Source organism: Nomascus leucogenys, chromosome 20 (assembly GCF_006542625.1).
Source record: "Nomascus leucogenys isolate Asia chromosome 20, Asia_NLE_v1, whole genome shotgun sequence".
In the NCBI taxonomy this organism is placed as follows: Eukaryota; Metazoa; Chordata; class Mammalia; order Primates; family Hylobatidae; genus Nomascus; species Nomascus leucogenys.
The window spans coordinates 50016302-50033139 of NC_044400.1; the positions used below are offsets into that span (position 1 = coordinate 50016302).

At 35.4% G+C, this 16838-nt stretch overlaps 1 protein-coding gene across 5 annotated transcripts in view; it reads left to right on the forward strand.

Moving 5' to 3' along the window:
• The window catches only part of ARAP2 (ArfGAP with RhoGAP domain, ankyrin repeat and PH domain 2), a 177107-nt gene that overhangs the window by 67429 nt on the left and 92840 nt on the right, over positions 1-16838 (forward strand). For all 5 annotated transcript variants that reach the window (XM_030800960.1, XM_030800964.1, XM_030800962.1 and 2 more), the window contains exons 10-15: positions 8285-8400; positions 10211-10410; positions 13831-13916; positions 14702-14884; positions 15832-16006; positions 16469-16603. In XM_030800960.1, the coding sequence (XP_030656820.1) occupies positions 8285-8400; positions 10211-10410; positions 13831-13916; positions 14702-14884; positions 15832-16006; positions 16469-16603 (895 nt within the window). The remainder of the gene's footprint in view (positions 1-8284; positions 8401-10210; positions 10411-13830; positions 13917-14701; positions 14885-15831; positions 16007-16468; positions 16604-16838) is intronic.

The window sequence follows — 16838 nt, forward strand, 5'->3', positions numbered from 1 at the left end:
TACAGGAGTTACAGAGAGGTGCAAAAAAAGGGCATCTAATTAAGTCAGTGAATTAGAAGCATTTCCACGTACATGAGAAATGAGTATATTCTCCTTAAAAATTAAAGCATTAAGGCTGAACCTCTCTCCATCTTTTGATAAGTAAACATATTTTTATGCTTGTATACAACTTTTCTATGCATTAACATACACACACACACACCTTTAAAATGTATACTATTGTTTGTGTATATGTGTGTGTGTTTTTAAATTGCATTATATCATATGGATTCAGGTATTAAGGGAGTTGGTCTTTAGTCAGTCTTAAAGAACGAGTTGGCTCAAGAATGAGCCGATAAGGAAGGCCGTCCACGTTCAGGCCCTGGCATACCATTCCGTTTTCATCTATTTTCACATCCTGGTATGTGTCTTTTTCCCCAGAGGAAAGTTGCCCATTGGTTTTCTCCCATGATGGAGCACATGTGAAAAACCTGGTGACATGCTAGGTAAAGGGTCTTCCTCTTCAATGAAGAGGGCTTTCTGCCAGTGTGGGCATCAACCTGTGTTTTAGGAAAAGCACTAAACAATAGTAAGATGGTTTGATGCAACTTCGAAAAGTTTTATACAAACACACACACACACACACACACACACACACACACAGTAATCTTGTGTATCTTTTAAAGGTGATGAAAAGATCTATTCATCATAAAAATGTAAGTGATGTTAGATTTGAACCTCTGTATCTTAATTTGTGTTGGATTTAATTTAGTGACATGCAACAAGGCTTAATTATTTTTATTTTAAAATGGGATTTATTGCCCACATAACTTAACAGCATGAATAGAATAAAAAATAATGAAATTGACCTACACTACCCTAACATAGGAACTATTTTTATTTTTCTTGCCTCTAATTTATACATAGTTTTAGTAATTTACTTTGGCAGTTACTCCAGAGAGAGTAAACAGACAGTGGCTAGAGGTGGAAGGGTAGCTATTACAGCAAATGTTGAAGAGTTTTTTAAAGCAGAATCTCATTTATTGCAAAGAAGATTGGACTGGGAGGTTGAAGTTGTGGGTTTTTATTCTTGTTCTGCTATTAATTGGCTCTGGTAATTAAGTTAGTCTCTTTAGGTTTAAATGGCATCGTGTGAAGAAGGGAGATGGATTACTATCTCTAAGGCCATTACTTAAGTTGCATGTTAAAATTCCACATTTCTGAGCTCATTTCAGATTTGTTAATTCAGAATTTCTGGAAATGGGTTGTAGAATCTGAATTCACAAAAAAGCACCCCAGGTAATTCTGTGATGGATGAGCCAAAACACACATTGTAAAACACTGCTCTCAGTTGTTTTCTTCTTAAAGCCTAAAGATAGGCTTTAAGAAGAAGTGGAAAATAACTATGAAAAGATTTGTAAAAATATTTGCTAGAGTAGAAAATGGCATAGTAAAAACTGACACTCAGATTCTTTACCTAATTACCGTGCTGCAAAACAGTGAGGTGCTAATATCACATAAATTAAATGTCATGCCTTAAATATTTAGCACCATTTCACAACTGCATTCTGCTTTAATTTTTGCACATTTTCTCCCATTCCTTATCTCTGCTTATGTTTTGGATGCCTGCAGTGTGTTATAATATGACAGTTTTTTCATATTATTTCAGCATTGTATAAAATGAGCTGTGTAATTGGGTTTGTATAGGTTACACTATAGTGACCGTGTTTCTGGATTCATTCATCCATGTGACACATGTAGGGGGCATCTTCTCATTTCTAGGCACTGCTCTAGAAACTAGGGGTACAGTAGTAACCCACAAGATCTCTGCTTTCTGGGGTCTTCCTGATGGGGTAACACATAATGTCAAATAAATAAATTAGGTTTCTAGTAACCTTCTATATGTAGCCTTGTCTTCCTTTCTGATGATGATGATTATTATTATTGGCAAGAATTCCTATGACCTGTTCCTCAAGAGTAGTTTGCATTTAAAATGTTACAGCTATGTGATAGGAATCCAGTTACATTATAACCTTAAAAGTATTAGATTTATCATTTTTATATTCCCAAATTGACAGCGTGAATATTTACTTTATTCACTGCTGTGTCCTCAGGAAATAAGCTAGCACTCAGTAAATATAGGTAGGGTGAACTTGTTGAATTAATGATCATTTATAGCTGTTTTTATTTTGACACAAGAGTTTTTTTCCTCCAATTATATTTTAAATTTTTTTTTTCTCAAATTGTCTCTTCATCTTCTTTGTCCATTTATTTATTGGGATCTTATGTCTTTCTTGCCAATTACTTTATGCTCTTTATATAAGAAAGACATGAATCTTCATATTTTCTACAATTTTTTTCTGAACTATTTTGTTTGCTTTTCATTTGTCAGTTCCTTTTTGTTTTGTAGAAATTTTGTTTATGTACTAAAGTGTTTTTTAATCTGTTCAAAGCTGATAGAGCTTCCGTATTCTGGAACAAAAATTATTTTGTAAATTATCTTTAAATGATAGGGTATAGCGTGTAAGTCAGAGTTTTTTAGAAGGTAATCAAATATGGACATATATTTAAATATATGAATTCTTAAATAAGTGGTATTGCTAGTTGAAAGGAATTTCTGCAAGTGGTCATGAGGAAGAGTTAAGACAATTGGCGTTGGTTTCCATTTGTTCTGTTGTCCTGACAGCCAGTCTCCCTTCTTCTCTTGATACTTTTTTTAAATATCATGTTAATATTAATGAATTCATTACAACCAGATGTCTTGCTTGGTGGGTTTGAGTATCCATTTGATGATAATTGTGGCATTGAGGTTTTAACTACATAAACTCACTTGATTAAACATTCTCAAATCAGGGTATAACAAGAGACTCATCCTCCCTCATTCCTCCCCAACATAATGTTCCCTGGTGTTCTGGCATGGGAGTGAAACTCTAATAGAATTTAAATAGACCTCATAGGGCGACGGGTTGTGTGGCACAGAAAGGAGCAGCAGGATGGAGGTGGTGGCCTCAAATTCTCTGGGTTCTGTATCTGGCCAAACTCTGCATCTGGTGTTTCCCAGGAAAGCTGGTGCCAATGTCATACAATGCCACATCTGTTTTCAACAAATGTTTAAGCACCGAGTTCTTAAATTCCTGGCATGGAAACCTGGCATCCAGTAATTCCAAAAATAGGTTTGAGATTTCAGCAGATTTGGGGTTAACAAACCCTTCCTTATTTTTCTTTTTAGGAGTCAGTTTTGTATTTTGCTCTTTCACTGTGTAGTTTTAAAATGTAGTTTTCGCCAGGTTCTGTTGCTGCAAATTCATATGAATAACCCATTTCAGTATCTTGGTAAATATTTACCATTAATTCTATCCGAATGTTTAATATGGAATCATTGGTATGAATACTTTCTGTAATTATTAAAAAATGGAAATATTTATATTGAAGATAAATTCTGCTTTTAGAACCCTCAAATGAAAGAATTAAGTGGATGTGTCAGACCCTTAATTTATGTTGCTTTATTTACTCTTTATAATAATACCACGTAAAGTAGACCTGACTATTTTCATAAATAAGGAAACTGAGGTCTACATAAACTAAATAACTTGCCAATGATCAAACAGCCAGTAAATGGCTCAGCTTCGATTCTCCCTTGGTCTGACCTGCAGTGCCCACATGGTCATTGTACCACCCTTGCAGTGGCCAGATCTGCTAAGCCAAGCATAGCCATTGTTATTTTAGTGGGATTCATGATTCTTGACATCCTACGTTCTATCACAGCAAACTAAATTTAAAATATTGCTTACTTCACAATCTATTTTCAGCCTTCTACTTTCTATAATACTGTAACTCTACCCACTGAATTTTTGTGCTACTGTTTTTCTCAATCCAGTTTATAGCATTTTAAAGGTTGATGGTTTTGCTTATCCCTGGCTCATGCCTATTTTTCATAATAAGAATAAAGCTTGCAATCAGATTGTAGTTAATGGGCAATTTATTTTTAATTTAGTTGAAATTTACCATTCACATTGAATTCTATTTTTTAAAAAATTATGCCTGCTAGTTATTTTTGGACAGGGCTTTTTTTGTAGTTAAGTTTTAAATAGATACTATGTTCAGTTGGCTTCAAATTCAAAAGGTATAAAATAAAAATAATAATAACAAGAGTTAGCTAGTCCTGTGTAGCACTTACTGTGTGCCAGGCTTTGTTTTAAGCATTTTTATTGCATTAATTTAACCCTCACAAAAGTGATGCTGTAGGTACTACTGTTATCCCTATTTTGCAAATAAGTGAACAAGCGAGAGAGGAATACCTGAATGAGAAACCTGGTCTGGTATTTGTCTTTTGGCCAGTCAAATGTCACAACCTTTGGAAGGCCTGTTAGGAACACAACTCTCTCTTGTGGGTTGGATTCAGTACCCCTACTACCAGGCTATTTTTTTTTTTTTTCCATTTACTGCATTTTTCTGTTATCTCATTTTTAGACCAAAAGCTTCCCCAAGGCAGATACCCAGTCTTATGCTTTTTTGCAGCCCAAGGATTAAGCACAGTTTCTGGCACAACGAGGTACTTACTAAGCACTGCTTTGCTTTGCCAGGACTATTTTCCCATTAAAAAATGACTATCTGCTCTGCTTACTTCACAGAACTATTTAGGAAATCAAACGAGAGTTCATAGCTGTTTGTAAACTTCATAGCATGCACAAATAGATATTAAACCAATTACAGAGTCCACTCCATATGCTTAATGAAGACATGCTTTTAACACCTCTGGACATTAACACAGGAGTTGGCACCCAGGACAAATAGGATCTCACCAATCCAATGTGTCATCCTGTTCTGGCCTGCTTATTTGAAATTGATAGTCTTAATTATTTCAAATGGTTTTTGGTTTTTGTATTTTCTGATTGTATGCATTCTATAGAAGCAGATAAAATTGAGTCTTTTTGGTTTTCGTTTGTAGAGACAGGGTCTCACTATGTTGCTCAGGCTGGTCTTGAACTCCTGGCCTCAAGCAATCCTCTCACCTTGGCCTCCCAAAGTGTTGGAATTAAGGTGTGAGCCACAGTGCCTGGTCAAAGAGAGAAGTATTTATGTCTTGATATTTACATATTGCATACTTATACTGTCTAAATTAGTTGCATAATGGTTCTGCTGTTTAAATCAGTGTTTCTTGGCATTGGCCACATATAAAAGTGATGAGGTTGTACTTTTGTTTTGGAAATTAAAAATTCTTAGGTTCTGCCACCAGATTCATGGAATCAGAGTCTCTGGGTGGGAGGGAGAGATCACCACAGGTAATTTTTATGAGTATCTAGGGATGAGAAGTATTCTAAACATGTTCTAAATACTGTCTAAATACTGTGAAAATAATGGCTTAATGTCCACAATTTTTTAATAGAAAATGCAGTTGTTTCATATATGATAGTTCTCAAGAGCACTGACATTTATTTTGTTACTCTTATATATATTTTACAGTCAATTTATGCTGGTCAGTTCTGTAGATACTCTAATTACTCAAAACCATATGGCCATGGCAAGCAGCTGATAAGTGGGTGGTGCGGTGGCTCACACCTGCAATCCCAGCACTTTGGGAGGCCAAGGCAGGTAGATCATGAGGTCAGGAACTGGAGACCATCCTGGCCAACATGGTGAAACCCCGTCTCTACTAAAATACAAAAAAAGTTAGCTGAGCGTGGTGGTGCACACCTGTAGTCCCAGCAACTCGGGAGGCTGAGGCAGGGGAATCTCTTGAGCCTGGGAGGCCGAGGTTGCAATGAGCTGAGATTGTGCCACTGCACTGTAGCCTGGGCCACAGAGCAAGACTCTGTCTCAAAAAAAAAAAAAAAAATCATCTTTGCCTTGTTTGGGAGAAATTTGGGGTGTTAACCAGCTAGCACTCCCTTATTTTAACAGAAATTACAGCTTTACATGTAGACATTTTGTGATTTGCTGTGGAGATGAGCAGCCACCTATTCATGCAGGAGCCTTGATGAGGCTCATCAGTTTCCATAAAAGGTTGCCATTATTACCATCTGCTAGTATGACAGAGTATTATGTGTGCCCTTAGTAACATACAGGACTTGCAGGCCAGGCCCCCATCAGAGAATATAACCTGGAGTGATCTGATACACAGCTTTTGTCAAATGCCTCATTTTGTTTGAAGGACATGCAGTCCACGTATTTATTCTAGAGTTTATTTATTTATTCTAGAGTTTATCAATGTGAGCCATCAAAAAGCTGTTTTAAAAATATCTTATCTTGCTACTCCTACCTTACTTAATTTCCTCACTTGTGAAAGAGAGATTGAGTTCCCAATCACATGCATTGGGACTTTATCCAACGGGTATGTGATCCAGCAGGAGCATAGCTGTGGATAATTGGGGAATTAAAAAAAAATTAATAATCAAGTATAACCCTGTGCCAATAGGCTGAAACGTATTAAAATGTGGCAGATTGGAAAAGCTTGATTTTCTTCCTTCTGTAGAGATCATGTTAAGTGCTATTTTTCATTAAGTAGGCTTACTATACAAAGTGGAAGTATGGCACTCCCATTCTGATTATTTTACAGCACTCAGCATTTCTCTGCATCTTTTCTTTTATATCACTGATTTTCAGTTTCTGGCTAGTTTCTCCTAGTAAAGTGAGCAATTAGTTCTTTCATCAGAAAAAAAAATCAGTTGATGATTTGTTTTCTAAATGAGTCATTTCCTTATTCTAACTAAAAACTTTATATATTAAAAATGTAAGAGAGGCTTTCCCACAATTTGCGTCTGGAAACTCTGGATACTCTTACAAGTTGGGGGGCATTTGTTATAGAATTATTTTTTTCCACTTACTTTATAAGCCGGGAACACATTAGTACTAAATGACAAAAACCTGAAGAAGAGCTTAACTAGATGGAGATTTGTTTTAACAAATCCGGTGGTGTAGGCGGTTAAGAGTTGGTACTACCAGAGAACAGGGTTCTCCCTATTTTGGTCCTCACTTTGGCATCCTTGGAGCCTAAGAATTTGTCCTCAATCTTCCCTTTTCTAGAATTGTGAAGTTCTAAAATGACTCTGTGCTTCTAGCAGTTACTTCCCCAGAAGATGGAAAAGTCAGGGCTGAAAGGCTTGCTTTTTCTAAGGCTTTTCGGCCCCTCCCCCTCCATCCTACCAGGAGTTGCTTAAATTTGATTGAAGGAAACTACCACACATGGCCACTTCTAAGTGTAGGAGAGAGGAGAATACACTTCTTTTACTTTTGGCGTATACAGCAGGAGAGACAAAGAGAAGAGGCAGATGAATGGCTTCTTTCACAGTCTCTAACAAGTGTCCTTACTGGAAACGGGCCAGTATTTTTTTTTTTTTTTTGTATTTTGCCTTTAATATTGCTACTTTTCTTTAGTCATAATTTAGGAATTCAGCACATTTAGTCTGAATTTATTCAAATAAGTCATTTTTTGGATGTACATATTGTTTTGTAAAGTGTGGAGATTATTTAATTGATATGTCACGTTCTGAAATCCATGTGAGTAGATGATATATTGCAAACTTTAATGCTTTTAGAATGCAGAGTCTGTTGTAGCCTTTTGAACAATTTTGAATTTTCATGAGACAAGCTGAACGTAGTAACTATAGATTTTGAACAAATGGCAGTTTTTATACCAAAGTAGCATTAGAGGAGCTTTTTAGGAATCTGATTGAAGGGAGGTGAAAGCAATAAAATATTGGAAATGAGGTAAAATTGTATACCTCATAAGACAAGTAGTGCTTTTGTTGGAGAGTAAATGAGGAGAAAAATAATGATAAACAGCAGAGGTAATCTAAGATAGTAAAACAAGGAAAGAACAATCAGACAGATTGGGCTCCAGATCTTTTCCACCACATACAACTAGCTGAACTTTCCATGTAACTTTCTTCCTTCGTGCCTCAGTTTTCCCATCTTTTTACATAACTAGTAATGATGCTAACCTCCTAGTATCATTTCCACCTAGGAAACTGCTTGACTTATAATAAGAGGTAGTTAATATTTAGCTTCCTTTAATGAATGGATAAAGGTGAATATTGTGCCTACTTTCAAAAGCAAAGCATGTCTAGTTCAGTGTCGGTGGCCTAGTCAATGTTTCTTTCGCATGGAAGAAACCCATAACTATCGATAGTCCCACTGTCAAGCTTAAGATGGCCCAGTGCTATTATGTATTGAGAGTGGCTACCTAAAGTGAGACTGATTTTGTTGTAAAATTTGGTAGAATTTATTGGAATTTAGAAAATGTAATTATACTTTCAAAATCTTTTTGTTGTTTCTTTATAGTTTTTTATGCTTTTCTCCAAACTAGGATTTTAAGAGTGGACTTGGTATTACCATAATTCCTATGAATGTAGCAAATGTAAAGCAAGTGGACCGAACTGTGAAACAATCTTTTGAAATAATCACTCCCTATAGGAGTTTCAGGTAAGCTATTTTTAAACATTTTGTGTTCGTTCTACTATAGGAAAGCTTGGGTGATCCACCTTTATGTTGTTCGTGGTGATTTTTCTCTTGTAGGCCATTTAAAATTATCTTCCTACTTTTCCGTATTGTCTAATTTGTTAGCCACTATATAAAAACACCTTGTAAAAGTGACCTCAATAATCACAAAACATGCAAAAATATTTATTTCATGAAATTTGGGTAATTTCTTAATAATTATTTTTCTTACTAGGCATGGTGTATATTGTTTTTTTTTTTGACAATGTGTGATAAATTCCTTCTCATTTAGAAGGAATAAAATAAAAACATATTACATTGTCTTTAAGTTGTATTGCTATTTATCTTCTTTTAGCCTGATCAAATACAATCCCTCATTTAAAATCAATTCCTAATTACATTTGTTCCATATGATTTCTTCCAGGGCTTAAAATGATACTAAATTTAATGAATCTCATTGCACCTATTGATCCAAATATTTTAGCATTTTTTTATATATCTTGTATTATGGTATTCTACTAATTGCATCATTTTGACAATGAAACAGATAATTTAAAGTATTAATATGGTTTAATAAACTAAAATGAATCTATAGTTTTAGTATACAGAATAGGCATAAGTCAACATCTTTTGAGTTCAACTATATTAATTCGTTTGTAATAAATAATCACATCACATGGTAGTGGACAAGTCAGAGGCAATTTTTCTAGGCCTTTAAAGGACTAACAATTAGGAATTTCAAATATACTATCAATTGTAGTTACTCATTTTGCCTGTTAAAATATATCCATTGCCTCAAATTTTGAGAAAGAAATGATCGCATAAAAATAACAAGCTTTATACATTTGCAGATTCTAGCCAAAACTAAAAATGTAGATATTAATATATTGGCTGTGACAAATTTCTAGTAGAACCAGAAACCACTAAGAGCGATGGAATCCTAAAGAGCTTCAAAAAGTATAATTCATGTAGGCCATTTCTTTTTAAGGATTATTTAGAATATGTTAGCTGTGATTTTCATTATATTTCAAAGCATTTTCCTCTTTACAACAGAAAATTTTAATATGAATCAGTTTTGTGGGTCATTGACCGAGTATGTAGCACTGTAGCACATTCCTTTGCACACTGCAGGGGCTCAGTAAATATTTCTTGAAGGAATAAACTGCTGTTTAATGTTTTTATTCGTTCACTGGAGCTCCCTCAGAATAAATCAGAACGTGGCTAAAAATATGTTAGAAAACTGTTAGAATGGTAACCACTTAAAACTTTTCTGATTTCCCAGTTTCTTAGAACCATCTGGGCATTCTTCTAATTAAAAAAAAAAAAAGAATCTATTCTTAAATCTGAAAAAAAAGTCACAATTCTGGTGGGTGTTTTTGATAACATAGTTTCAGACTATCATGGCATAGTTGCTTGGCAAAATATTCCAGTAGCCCTGAAACTCTGCCAATAATCTCTTATTGATGATTACATAACCATTGCTTAGGAAACATAGCCTCTTGTTTAGGCTTGTGACCTAACAAGGCAAATTTTATGTTTTCTTTAGAAAATGTGTATGTTAATTTTGGTTCAAGATGCGTAAACAAAGACATAAGCAATGTGGAAAATTAAAAGGAAAAAACACAATTTGTTAAGTTAAATGATTTTTAACAGAACAGACAACCCAGAAGTGCCTAGCAGCCATATTTTTCAGCTGTTGTTTAATTTGTGAGTGAAATGAATATGCAAACTGAACATACTGCTTAACTGGCCTTTACAAGGGAGATCGATAACACAGAAACGTTAATTGTTTCAGCTTTACAGCCGAGACTGAAAAAGAGAAACAAGACTGGATTGAAGCTGTGCAGCAATCAATAGCAGAAACTCTCTCTGATTATGAAGTAGCTGAGAAGATTTGGTTCAATGAATCCAACAGGAGCTGTGCAGATTGTAAAGCTCCGGATCCTGACTGGGCATCCATCAATCTCTGTGTTGTCATCTGTAAGAAGTGTGCAGGTAATTAATGACAAGTTATGCTCATCACTGCTTTGTGGCAGATTGGCAGTGAATGCTCTTCATTGTTGTATATTATATATCCTAGCTAGCGGTTGTGAAAAGTAAAACCAGAGAAAGCTTATTACATTTAAATCAAATTCAGAAATATGAGTCTAAACTTCTCTTATGTATGACTTAGATATAAAAATGGATTTTTAAGCATGTAATCATATTTTATGCCTACTGGTCCATGTATAGATTTTAAAAAGACAGTATTGAAAATTCTAGATTTTAGGTGAGTATGTTTTAGTATGGATCCTAAAGAAGCTTGCATCTTTAACTTGAAGATTTGTGTACCTTTCCCCAGTCATTTTTGGTAAGACATAATTTTCACCTCAATGTTGTTTTGAGCACTAAACTTCATATGCCAGATCTGGTATCTCTTTATAATAAGAATTTTTATAAAGAAGCATTTCATAAGACTATTGATGTTTATGAATATAAACCGGTACTATGACTGGTTTTCTTCTTGTGACCTCACACTTGACAGCCTGACATCTCAGTGTATTTGAGAGCTCAGACAGTTGCCCAAGTGAGTGGAAGGAAGTGGACCCCAGCTTAGGTGTGTGATCGTGGAAGTTTCGGAGAAAGTTAACCACAGTCTAAACTTTAGTTCTCCTGGACCGCCTGTGTCCCACCACCTTCTCCCCCACTGTATGTACACACACATACACACACACACACACACACACACACACACACACACACACACATACACAGAGATGAGAGAGAGAGACAGAGAGAGAAAGAGAATTCAACTTGAGTACTAGGCACTGTGCTGGTGTGGGGAATTAAAAACGTGTATAAGACATGACATTTCCTCCACAATAATGAGACAAATGTTGGACTAGAGTTGAATACAGGCTTCAGTGAGAATGCTGGAGAGGAGCACCTACCTCAGCTAGAGCGCAGTGACTAGTGCAGTCACAGGAGTTGCTTCAAATCCTGAATGCTTTTCTAGAGCACTATTCAACTGCATTTCTCATCAAACCAAGATAGATTTCCTCACCAGCTAATTAATAATATCAATCACAACAAAAAATGCCAGTGAATCACCTTCTAGTTTGTATTTTATCTCATCCTTTTCTTCTCTCCAGTTTCATTGGAAGAGACGGCCTTTGTGCTGTTCACAGCTGATTTTTTCTACCTTTGCTTCCTTTCTTTCCTCCCTCCTTAGGATACCACTTCATCATTTATTCACTCTCTTATGTAAGTATTCAGCCGTGGTTTCTTTTGTTTCATTGTATAAACTTGCACAAGTTCCACCATCAGGATTTCTTAAAGTTATCCATTTCCTTCTATGTGTCATTCTCTGTCCCCTTTTTCTTTCATAGACAAGATATAATATGAGAAGTTTTAGTGTGCATAGGCTTTTTTCATTCCTTTAACTTCCTAAGTTTTCTTCAGCATTCTGTAATCAGCTACCTTTTAACTGCTAATCAGCTACGTTTTCTCTCAACTGTGGTAAAAATCTTTTCACCACATTTGCCAATGTATTTTACCTCTCAGTTTCGGTGTGGTCACTTACTATCTTTATTATTGTCTCTTTATTTGAGTCTCTTGACAACATGTCTCTCTATGATATCCATCCTCTCTCAGCTTCCAAGATACCAATCTTTCTTTGTGTTCTTATTACCAGTCTTCTTTTTTTTTCAGTATTTTTTTTCCATGTATTTCCATGCTTGTGAAATACATGTGTTCCCTTGGGTTACATTCTCACTTCTCTTTTACTGTGTTGCTCCTGAGTGATATTATTTATCACTTTAATTCCACACTCATTTTTAAGCAAATTATTCTCACGCTATTGGACACCAAACTCTTATGATTATATGCCTACTAGAATCTCTACTTAGATTTGCCAAATACACCTCAAATGTAACATGTCAAAAATGGAGCCATCATTGTTCCCCTCAGCCAATTTCATAAAACTGCACATTTTCATATATTCTCAATCTTGATCAAACGCAATACTGTCTACGCTGCACTCTCACAGCCTAAAATCTGAGACACCTTCTTGACCCTTCCTCTTTCCTTCAAACCCACCAAGTCTCATTCATTTTATCTTATCAATCTCTCTCAATCTGTCTGCTCTGTTTTGTTTTCCTGCTGCCTCAACTCAGAATCTGTCATGCCTAGGTTACTGCAGCAGTCCCTTTCATCTCTTCCTACAGGCTTTTAAGTTTTTACCTTCTGGGTACTGTATTGCCTGCAGGTAGGCATTATAAATGCAAACCTATGCAGATTTATTCCAAGGGAATTTAGGGCTTTGTGCTTTGAGTAGTTTCTACCTAAAAAAAAAAAAGACAACCTCTTACCTATTGTAGGGAAAGGAATGAACATCCATTGTTCATTAGACAAAGGGCCCTTAGGATCAAGGATAGTGGACTGTACACTTTTTTTTCTTCTCAGCTTTGAAATAATCTGACATAACCTGGTTGCTCAGTGATGACCGATGATTTATACAGCACAATTGAATTGACAGTAATAAAATTCTGGGCTCTTACTCTCTTCCAGACATATTTGTTGAATAAAGTATTCATGTCAGATTTTTAAGTACACACTTATTAGACACGTAACTAGTTTTGCAATAGTCAAGTTTTTGTAACAATAAAGAAATACTATCTGCATTTACATACATGGGGTTTTAGCAAGCTTTACAAAAGGTTTTCATTGGCCTATTTCTAGCTGATTACCAAATGAGGAAATATTTATACATGTGTCTGTACATATGCACGCATGCACATATATATATATATATATATATATATATATATATATATATATATTTAAGTGTAGTTCTGTTTTATTTGTTTTTTTTTTTTTTGAGATGGAGTCTCTCTCTGTCGCCCAGGCTGGAGTGCAGTGGCAAGATCTCGGCTCACTGCAAGCTCCGCCTCCCGGGTTCATGCCATTCTCCTGCCTCAGCCTCCGGAGTAGCTGGGACTACAGGCAGCTGCCACAGTGCCCGGCTAATTTTTTGTATTTTTAGTAGAGATGGGGTTTCACCGTGTTAGCTAGGATGGTCTGATCTCCTGACCTCATGATCCACCCGCCTTGGCCTCCCAAAGTGCTGGGATTACAGGCGTGAGCCACTGTGCCCGGCCATGTAGTTTTTTGTTTTTTGTTTTTTTTTTTTAGAATCAGTGCAGATGCTGATGATGATTGCTGCTGTTTTTATTGTAGCCAGCTGTGATTTGTCTAATTCTCACCACTACTGTTAGTGCTCTTGTCATCTTGTTATTGAGGAAAGCAGGTATTGACATGTTTTAAGTTGAGAAGATACGCAACAAACATACACAGACATATGCGCTTTTTTTCAAAACAAGGTAAAATAAATTTACACACAAATAAAACAGAAATGCAATTGTGTTTTGACTCTAGGACAACATAGATCTTTAGGACCAAAAGATTCCAAGGTTAGAAGTCTAAAAATGGATGCTAGCATTTGGAGCAATGAACTCATCGAGGTGAGTCCTATTTAACCTGAATGGGGCTGTGGTAGGAGTTCAGTTTGCAGAGACTGGGAGGAGGTTTGCTGTGGGGTGGGGTGGCAGGAATTTTTCTCAGGGCTGTTTGATAAAGTTCTCACCACATTATGAAAATGGCTTATAGCCTTTTTGATAGTAGTAACTCTTTGAGAATGCTTCCTAAATGAGATATTTTAAAAGTAAAAGTATAGAAGATCCTTAAGAAGTACTTAGAAAGGTTTGCCAGCTTGTTTTTTTTTTAATGCTAGAACTGTATATGTGTGTGTGTGTGTGTTTTAAACTCAACATGGGTAAAATAATAGGAGAGTGAATGAAAACATTTGGAAAAATTTACTGTTCTTTACCTTGGCCGTACTCTGTCATTAACTGTGATCGAGGCTACTTTGCTGCGTCCTATCTGCATGTTCGGCTCCTGTTCCACCACCAAGCACTTTAGACAGCATTAGCCCACCTACTTGGCCATTTAAAGTGAATCTGACTCAGTTTGAGTGTCAAAGAATGAAAATACTTTTGCTACAATTTGTGTTGTTTGCAATTCTTTCCAAGCTAATTTCTTTCCATTATTTAGAGTGGCTAGGCTGTATTAAAAACTGATCATAGTATCTGCTTTCATACTTCCTTTCTCTGGAATAGTTGAGTCTTTCCTGTGTTTTCCTGTATTTTATACTAAGTTATGCTTTAATTTGTAATATAATTCAGTTTCCTGCAGATTCAAATACATTTTATGAACTGATATATTATGGGTTTTTTTTTTGACAATTCAGCTTTTTATTGTCATTGGAAACAAAAGAGCAAATGACTTTTGGGCTGGTAATCTTCAAAAGGATGAAGAATTACATGTGGACTCACCAGTAGAAAAGAGAAAAAGCTTTATTACTCAGAAATATAAAGAAGGGAAATTCAGAAAAACCCTTTTGGCATCTCTCACCAAAGAAGAATTAAATAAGGTATTCAGTTAAACATAACAGCAGACGTGGATTTTAATGTCTTTTTAATGATGTGCCTTGCAAGATTCTTGAGAAAAAGTAAAAAATCGTACACTATCTGACAAAATTATTAATTTTATTTCCTTTTGTGAGATTATTTCAGTGGTTTCCCCCTTGTTTCACTTAAGGATTCATTGTCAAAAGAGCGTAAATTCTTCCTCCATAATTGAAGTTTCCTGCTAACTCTTGTTGCCACAATCTGGGGATTTGGAATCAAATGGGGATCCAATAAAGTGAAGTCTGAGGACTGATATAATGTGGGAAGAAAGGATGAGAAGAGATGTAGAGGCAGCTTATTATTTCAAGGCAAAAGAAAAAGATTCTAGCAGTTCCTATTGTTTGTACAAATATGATATATAACATAAGTCAGTAATATTTTTTATTGCCTCTTTCTCACTGTTCTTCCTCCTTCCTATCCTCGGCCCCTGAGGGAAAGATCCTGAATTTGCTTTGCACTCATCTTTCAATTTCCCATATCACTTAATAATTCAAATATTCTGCAGCTCCTGATTAGATTGGAAAATATATATTAACATTCACGTGAAAAACACTTAATGGTTACTTCATTATTATATTGAAATATTTTGATTCTCTGCGCATCAGCCATTATCATAGTATGTAAGCATAAAAATGTCTTCCAAAGCAAGTATGATGGATTAGGTTTAGAAGGAACATCATAGCAACCAAACAATGAATTGAGACCTGGAGGTCTTGGGTTGTAATTTAAATTCACAGAAACCAGGCCTTTTGTGCCTGCTGCCTAATTCATGGCATAATTATTATTAGCTGCCTTAGGATAAAAGGAATACAGACTTTATCCCATACATGAATTGTTAGACTTTCACTCATTTTAATAGCTAGAATCTTATTTTCTTTCCTTAAGATGTATATTTTCTTTTAATGACCAGGCTCTGTGTGCTGCTGTAGTGAAACCAGATGTTCTAGAAACAATGGCTTTGCTGTTCAGTGGAGCAGATGTCATGTGTGCCACCGGAGACCCCGTGCATAGCACCCCCTATCTGCTAGCCAAGAAGGCTGGGCAAAGTCTGCAAATGGAATTTCTCTACCATAACAAATTCTCAGGTTCGTCACTGTCTCTTCATTAACCCGGTCTTTTCTGATATATCCATAAAAGGACTGAAGCATAACTATTTATTTTTCAAATAAGAGAAACCATCAGAATGAAGAAAAATGTAATTACCAAAAAAGATGGAGATGCCTAAGACTATTTTTTATATCATTTTACTAAAAAGTTTAGGAAGTCAATCTTTTATATTCCCTTAATCTTATAAATGGAAGATTAAAATAGCTAATCCCACATAATCATTTCCACCAACATTAAATCCGATTTTCATATATGAATAATAAACATGACTTAAGTGCTTATTTGCAAATTTTATGCAAAGTAAAATATCTCTCTATAATTATTCTTTGGTAAATTTGAAATAGTTTTTTTCTAGCTCAAAACTCATGTACATATTATAAACAAAAGGAAAATTGTTAACATTTTAGATTTCTTGTACCTTATTTCTTTATTTTTTCTAGATTTCCCTCAACATGATATTCATTCCGAGGGTGTATTAAGTCAAGAGTCTTCCCAGTCCACATTCCTCTGTGACTTTTTGTATCAAGCTCCTGCTGCTGCTTCTAAACTCTCTTCAGAGAAAAAACTGCTTGAAGGTATTTTTTCTACTCCTTTTAGATATTATCGGAGAAAAACTTTATTCCATTATCAAAACAATTAGGTTTAGAGTTTGATTTTTTGAGATGTTAGATTTGATCTCCAAGTAGAGATTTTTTTGAGGATTTATAAACGCTTCTAGGTACAAATATTATTTCATGTACTGCGGCAGGGATTTACCACTGGGTGGAATGCTGAGTGAATTCTCAACAGAATTCACTTATGTCTACCTTG